This window comes from Populus euphratica, unplaced genomic scaffold (genome assembly GCF_000495115.2).
Source record: "Populus euphratica unplaced genomic scaffold, PopEup_1.0 scaffold3.1, whole genome shotgun sequence".
NCBI classification, from domain to species: domain Eukaryota; kingdom Viridiplantae; phylum Streptophyta; class Magnoliopsida; order Malpighiales; family Salicaceae; genus Populus; species Populus euphratica.
In genome coordinates this window covers 3,743,784-3,751,925 of record NW_011499847.1, presented here as the reverse complement: position 1 = coordinate 3,751,925, position 8,142 = coordinate 3,743,784, and the positions used below count along the sequence as shown (strand labels likewise).

Below are 8,142 nucleotides of genomic sequence, written 5' to 3'. Positions count from 1 at the left end.
AGAACTTTCTTTTTATATATACGAGCACTTGATTTTAAAGAGAAAAAAATTCATTTTTAATAATCAACACGCGTAAATGGCAAATGGAAATGGAATTTGGCAAAAAAGAAAAACAGTACAACCAGGAATTTGGCGTGCAGTTCCTTGATATTTTACAAGCACGTCTACAGAGACTATCAATACCTTTTTCTCAGTAAAAAACTTGACCAATCATCCCAGTCTCCAAATATAAGGCGTGCAATTTTAAGTAAAAAGCCTTCATCCTAGATAAATCATTTATAAACTGCTTTGTTTCTTTAGTTTGGCCATTTTCTTTTTCACTCGGAATCCTAAGAAAACGCCATTTTTCAGTAAGGGCAGAAGGTTTTCTCCTATTTTACTTGAAAAGCAATCCCTTTTTACTCCTCTAAATGGTTAACAAGATACAGGCCTAGGTGTTCCCAATATCTCCCAGCATACTCCTCCCCTTCTTCTTTCTTCACATGTGCCTGAAACATTGCAAGAAAGATATCATGACTAGATTTAAAGGTCCAAATGTTTTCTAAAGACTAGCAGAATTCAGAGGCGTCCTTTTGACAGGAGCCAGCGCAATTAAAACAATACAAGAGAAACATTTATCCTCGACTTTTGGGGCACAAAAGGCGATGGCTGCCCACTACCCAGGAAGTTATGTACAGATATTTCAAGGAAGTACAACAGGATTGTTTCTATGCAGCTCCAAACCCTGGAGAAATTTTAATAATCTAGTTTTGAATTCATGGAAATCCGACAAACAAATACTGGGAAGGAACTAAGAATTTGCCCCGGAAATTTGAGCATGTTGTTGAAATACAAGAATCCATAGATAACGCCAAACTCTCCACGTATGAACTAATGGCGTTACTGGATGCCCGTGAGAAAAGAATTGGCAGGTTGTTAAAACACACTAAAGCAGAACTTTCCAACCAAATCTGAACTTCACAGAGCATTACAGAATAAAACATTCTACAATTATCTTATAACATCAACAGAGACAGGAGGTTCAGCCTTCTATGGATTATCATCAGAAAACTGACGAGTGGACTTGGATCAAAGATTGAAAACTCACACAACTTAGAGTGAAAATTGTTTTTCATAACACAGCAAATGTCTTACACCATTAAATGGGCCTAGCATGCCAGTGAAATAATGGTCGTGGGAAAGAAAACTAAAGTAGTTTGTGCCTGAGTGAAGAAGAAAAGGGCAGAGGCCAGCGTTCCAATAGGCGCAGGGATTTCATATTAGGTGTTCCTATTGCTGGGCTTGATTTGGACAAGAGCTGTGATTGAATGTTGAACTTGGCGCAAGGATCTGATACCACTTGTACGATTTAGGACAGCAGTAGTGCTGCTAACTTTTTATTATAATAACACTTGCAAACCTTCTATGATACACCAAAAGGTAAGTCGTTAATATTTACACTCTGGGCACTCCTTTCTTTTAGTTATAATCACACCACTCGCTATCTCTTTTTCTCTCACACACACGGCTCGATGGCCTTTTTTTTTTTTTTTTTTACCTTCTGAACAATCTGATGCAAGCCACAAAGGAGAACTTGCGATAAATCGGGAAGATAAGTGTAAGGAAGGCTAGTGAAATGCTAGTGAAACGTTTACAAAAACGCTGATATCGTATAAGATTGATGATATCCATACCATAAAATATGCTTAAGCTTAGGTGTGGAGAGTGTTAAAGAAGAACCAAGGTTGTAAGGATACCATGCCAAAACAAGACAAGTAGGATTCTCAGCAAAAATTGTAAGACATAATAAGTCATGTGTGCGTCTATCATAGAGAAAAAAAAAAAAAAACTGAAGACATGCATTACTATGATGATAATATCCCAAAATTTAATATGTTATCTGTGCTTGAATACTAATTAATTAAATATTCATGTCAATATTTTTTTCTTAGTTTATATGAAGTATGAAATTGGCTATAGAAGTCCTGAAACTTGCAAAACAATTTCTAACAGTGAGATTTAAAGATTCTCTAATAATAAAATCAGTAATTTTAAATGATAATGGTAATAAATAAATAAATAAAGCTTTAAATTCTAAAAACAAGAATGTTTATTTTTGTTTTTATGTGATTAATGCTTTAAACACTAAAATATGTAAGTTTAGAGAGTTGAAAAAAAAATGAACCAGCATGAATCCATCGTTTGAAAAAATTCTTAAGAAAAAGTTTCAAAGTTTTAGTTCTGTAAGGGTACAAAATTCATACTTAGAAATATATCCAACGTCCATGTTTAGAAACAAATTCAAACTGTAAACTTCCTGGTCCTACACCCATGATGCGTTGGGACTTGCTGGGTCCAGCACCTATATTGTGTTGGCGAGGTTGGCAGATGTTAACTTGTTTTAGCTCAGTTCAATTTAAAAGTTGCAAAAGCTTCAATCACTCGCAGAAGCTTGAGCCCAAATCTCTAATAAACTCAATACGCTGGATGTACATTTTCTAACTTTAGTTGTTTAAAGAATGTAGAAATAAGAAGACGATAACGAGGGAAATCTCACAATGACTTAGTTTGTCAAGATAAATGTAGAAATAAGAAGACGATAACGAGGGAAATCTCACAATGCCTCGGTTCGTCAAGATAAGCATAAGAATCTTCAAGGGTTCGCATTTCAAGACCGAAACTAGTAGTTTAAAAGCAGTTGCAGATCTGGTAATAACTTCTATCTTAAGAAGTTCAATTTCAGAACCCGCAGCCTGAGACAATAATTTGCCAACGTAGAATTCTTCGTAAGAATAGGTTCCCTCGAAGGACCAATTGAGATACAATGTTGAAATCTTGATGCATCATCCTGACGCAGATCCATCCATCTGTTAAGAAACAAATTATGTTGGATTTGACGATCTGGATCAATCGGTCGGAGAGTCCTATTATCAAAAGTCAGGTGAGGGATAGTGAAACACAACCTTTTACATCCAGTGAGTCCTATTATCAAACGTCAGGTGAGGGATGTTGGGAATTCCGACTAGTGATGTACTGATATTTGCTCATACTCTTAGAAACCTATCTGAATCGAGCAAGCTCTTCCATGGAAATAAAGAGAAGAATCTGATGAACAATTTTGTCAGGAAGATTTCTGAATCTGTCTAGAGTCCCAGCAGTACCCATCGGAGCACTTTTGTCTTCTAACAAAGAAAAGAAAAATTCCAAATACCCCTGCAAGTCTGCAATCACAACTTAATTATTTTAAAGCTGCAACTAAACCATTTAATTCTGACAAGAGGTTAGATTTTTCATACAGAATCAAAGAGCTATTTAATAAAAAACATGAGCCACAACATTTAACCATTTACTAACGAAAAATGAATATCTTTTGGTTTGAATTCAAGGGGTAGATTTTGCTAACATGATCTATCATGTTTTACAAGGAACCCAGAAGGATTTTAGGATTCCTGAAGATTTTCAAAAATACACAATTGGTCAGATAATTGAAGAGCCATGTCAATCAAGGTGAAAAGGAAAAGAATTTTAATCTCTCTGTTTTTTTTTAACGTCAAAATGAGATTCGAAAAAGAAGGGAAATGCTGAGAAAAGTAAGTCATTTAAGGAGATTCTCAAGTTTACTTTTATATCATAAAAGAATTTCCTCATTTGTGGGATGAAATTGAAAGAATTATCCTCGAGAAAAAACAGGCACACAAGGTACCGTGATAGTGAATAATATGATTTCTTAATTTTGTTTTCCCAACTTATTTCATGAGAAAGTTTCGAGATCATTTTTTTCGCTTTCCTCTATTTCCTTCACATAATTTAATTTCTTTTCCTTTTATCGATCAAACCTAACAAAAGTAAGAAAATTAGGTGCATGAATTAAGAGCTAGGAATGCCAGAAAATGGTTAAAATTATATTCACAAGGATTAGAAATTTATTAGAGATTTGGGCAAGCTTAACGGTAAAGCTCAGGTTAGACATGTTTGGCTATGGGTAGCTCTCATGCTTGTTGCTCGTATACCACTACTATTTTTAATAAATCCTGTGGATTCTCAGCTGTTCTATTCTCTTCTTCAAGCTGAATTAAGACTCTTGAAGTCCCTATCAGAATCTTCCTTGCAAGCTTTGGTATGCTATCAGCACTCATCATCCACCTAATTCAACAACACCACCTCCCTCCTTTAACAAACCGATTAGCCCCTTTCACTTACTATATATACCAACGGATTTTGACTCCATTTGTCTCATCAAATAACACTTTAGCTGCGTTCAAAATATTTAGACCAACAAAATGGCAGCAGCGTTGTCAAAAAAACTTTGTTGGGCTTCTTATATTCTCTACCTCTACTTCATTTATTATCCGGCCGAAGCTGCTGTCAAGAGATACCAGTTTGATGTGAGTGCTTAAACATCAATGCTAGCGTTCCATGCTCTTTCTGTTGCATTTCTGCTTTCTTGCTGACACTTATGCTTTTTCTGTTTATTTCAGATCCAAGTGAAAAATGTTAGCAGGCTGTGTCATGCCAAGCCCATTGTCACAGTAAATGGGAGGTTTCCAGGGCCAACAGTATATGCAAGAGAAGGTGACAGAGTTCTAGTGAATGTCACCAACCACGCCAAATATAACATGTCTATTCATTGGTATGATCAATGGATGGATGCCAGTTTGTAACCTCATGAATTGTGTGAAAGATCATGAATATTTTTCTAATGGGAAAGCATGTTGGTTTTTGCAGGCATGGACTCAAGCAATTTCGTAATGGCTGGGCAGATGGACCTGCTTATATAACACAATGTCCTATCAAGACAGGGCATAGCTACACATATGATTTTAATGTAACAGGTCAAAGAGGAACACTATGGTGGCATGCACATATCTTATGGCTAAGGGCCACAGTCTATGGAGCTATTGTTATCATGCCTAAACCAGGAACCCCATTTCCTTTCCCTCAGCCTCATAGAGAAGAAATCATAATATTTGGTGGGACAGAGAAATCAACAACCTGATATATGAACTCATGTCTTATAGAATAAATTAATTTCTAATTCTTTTTAACGATTCTTGAAAATGTATAGGAGAATGGTGGAAAAATGATGTTGAAGATATTGAAAAACAAGGGAACAAGCTGGGATTGCCGCCAAATGCCTCCGATGCACATACCATTAATGGGAAGCCAGGACCACTCTTCCCATGTTCTGAGAAACGTGAGCAAATTTTTGGATATGATTCCTGTGTTTAAGATTAATAGATCAACTTCTAAAAATTTCCCAGGTTTATTTCAATGATCTGAAGTAATTCCAAACAATCTCTAGCATCAAACCTGTAAAACTTTGAATATAACATGACACGTTTTAGAACAATTTTCTAAATGCTCTACAAGACACATTTTAGAACAATTTTCTAAATGCTCTACATTAAGATCACCGAGATATCTTATCATGCCCTGTACCTTTTCTTTTGGGCAGATACATTTACCTTGGAGGTTGAACAGGCAAAGACATACCTCTTGAGAATCATCAATGCTGCCCTCAACGATGAGTTTTTCTTTGCTATTGCTGGTCACAACATGACCGTGGTAGAAATTGATGCAGTTTACACCAAACCCTTTACAACTCAAGCCATACAAATTGCACCCGGCCAAACCACAAATGTTCTTGTTCAAGCAGCACAAACACCAAACAGATATTTCATGGCTGCTAGACCTTTCATGGATGCACCGCTTTCCATAGATAACAAAACTGCCACTGCTATATTGCAATATAAAGGTATCCCAAACACCGTACTTCCTCTCCTTCCTCAGCTACCAGAACCAAATGACACTGCTTTCGCGCTTAGCTACAATGCCAAGCTTAGAAGTCTAAACTCTCCAAAATTCCAAGCAAATGTGCCTCTCATAGTCGACCGGCATCTTTTTTACACAATCGGTCTAGGAATAAACCCTTGTCCAACATGCTTAAACGGAACAAAACTCACCGCCTCCTTGAACAACATCACTTTTGTAATGCCCCAAATTGGTCTACTTCAAGCTCACTACTTTAACATCAAGGGAGTATTTAGGTTAGATTTCCCAGATAACCCTCCAACGCCATTCAATTATACTGGTGCACCACTTACTGCCAATCTTGTTACTACATTAGGCACCAGGGTTAGTAAAATTGCCTACAATTCAACTGTGCAACTGGTACTACAAGACACCAATCTTCTCACTGTTGAATCACACCCTTTCCATCTTCATGGATACAATTTCTTCGTTGTTGGAACCGGAATTGGAAACTTTGATCCTAAAAGGGACCCAGCAAAATTTAACTTGGTTGATCCTCCTGAGAGAAATACCGTTGGAGTACCTACTGGTGGATGGACTGCCATAAGGTTCAGGGCTGATAATCCAGGTAAGTTTATTAACACAAATATGTAACCTCTTATGTCACAACTTACTAAACGTAAACTAGTAGAGAATTGTGTTCATTGTTTTTCTTGTTGTTCAGTCATCTAAAGTGGTTTGTTACTTTTCAGGGGTGTGGTTCATGCACTGTCATCTAGAACTGCACACAGGCTGGGGATTGAAAACAGCTTTTGTTGTCGAAAATGGAAAACTCCCGGATCAATCTATTTTGCCTCCACCTAAGGATCTTCCTCCTTGCTAGCAGCTGTTCATAACCAGATGACATAATTTGGAACGTTTGAAATTTCCTAAATGACAATTTCTTTAAAGCTGCAAGAGCTAAAATGTAAACGGAGGACCAGAATTAACTATTTGTCCCGGATTCTTTGTGATTGTAATTGAGATGTGTTGTTGTGCAATAAATTAATAAAAGCATTTCAGGTTTGTATCATTCGACATTGGTCGATGCACAATGATTTTCAAAGCAAGTGGAGATCCTGCTCGGGAATACTTTTAAAGATCCTTAACTAAATATAAACCTATGACTTGAAAATATATAAATTTACAGCACATATATTTCCTATCAAATACCATTTTTCTCTGTTCCAAAAGATGACTTCCAGAAAATGACTTTCTAATTGAATTCAAGCCATCCACCCGAAATACCTGCATATAGTAATGAAAGCGATTGCATGCAGCACAATGTCATGTTTTTTTTCTTCTTTTAATTTAATAAGTGGCTAAAGCTTTTATTAAAACTACATCAATGAATTGCAATTTAGCCTTCAAAGGAAAGGAAAGTTTCCCGGAGAAGAGTCAAGGAAGCTTCTTTCATCAAACGAACTCAATTCGTTGCCCTTTCATGCCGGGAAGAATGTGAAAAAAAGGTTCCTGCAAAACATTGAATTAGTAATTAATCTACTCAGTAACTGCGTAAAAATAAACATTAAAAATTTAACATGCATGTTTCGTCTTTGATACATCTGATCAAGTCCATGCACAACCAAGGCCTCTTCTTCTATCCATCCCTTTCTTAGTTGTCAATTTCTGGAGAAGGTACAAGAAAGGCAAAAGTAGTGGGGGGGAACAGAATTCACCATTTGTGCTAAATCCTTTTCATTTGTATGATGTAATTGACCTATTTTGGTTCTTCATTCAATTTCTCAGTCCACCACGTTAAACAACGGTCGGCAGACTCGATTAAATGTTAATTAGCCACCAACGCTTGCACTCATTGAATGCATCATCGTCCAGCCAACTGCACCGTTAACCACTGCTGCTATTTGAACCCCTCACCACCCTCAACCCACCAACACCAACTACACCCCTGAAAGTTAACGTTTCCAATGGGAACGTGATGCCGTGCAGGGCTAAAAGATTTTCTTGGCAAATGCACTGCCAATTTGATATTTCTGAAGCTGGGTGGCAGTGATATTGTCCTTGAAGTGGATTGGATGAAAGGTTTCGGTCCCATTTTTTTTATTTACTTTGTTGAATTGTCCTTATCATTCAAGAAATATGGGAAGGAGGTACTTTTGAGAGGAATGACAGAAGAAGCTGAACTGAAGTTTATTTCAGCAGAGAAGGTGTATAAATTTTTGAAGTAGAGCGTCAGTGGGGTGATAACTCTGTTGTTCTCTATCTCTGGGGAATCAAGACCTACTGCTGATGTACACTCATCAGTTAAAGATACAATGCTGGAATATCAAGATCTCTTTGCAGAACCCACTGGTTGACCACCAACAATGCTATATGTGTTAGGATGGTTGCTATTACTATGCAGTAATTATA

The 8,142-nt window shown here is 36.9% G+C and overlaps 1 protein-coding gene and 1 long non-coding RNA gene across 2 annotated transcripts in view; one reads left to right on the top strand and one right to left on the bottom strand.

Annotated features, from left to right (window-relative positions):
- Positions 1-4,225: 4,225 nt before the first annotated feature.
- Positions 4,226-6,802, top strand: LOC105107968 (laccase-11-like). Its single transcript, XM_011002101.1, has 6 exons — positions 4,226-4,364; positions 4,458-4,609; positions 4,705-4,949; positions 5,045-5,173; positions 5,435-6,358; positions 6,483-6,802. Exons 1-6 carry the CDS (start codon positions 4,260-4,262, stop codon positions 6,611-6,613), a joined length of 1,686 nt encoding a protein of 561 aa, XP_011000403.1. The 5' UTR covers positions 4,226-4,259; the 3' UTR covers positions 6,614-6,802.
- Positions 6,803-7,155: 353 nt separating this feature from the next.
- LOC105107964 (uncharacterized) overlaps positions 7,156-8,142 on the bottom strand; it is a 5,659-nt gene continuing 4,672 nt past the window's right edge. The window contains exon 3 of the long non-coding RNA XR_838966.1: positions 7,156-7,242. This is a non-coding gene — a long non-coding RNA (uncharacterized LOC105107964). The remainder of the gene's footprint in view (positions 7,243-8,142) is intronic.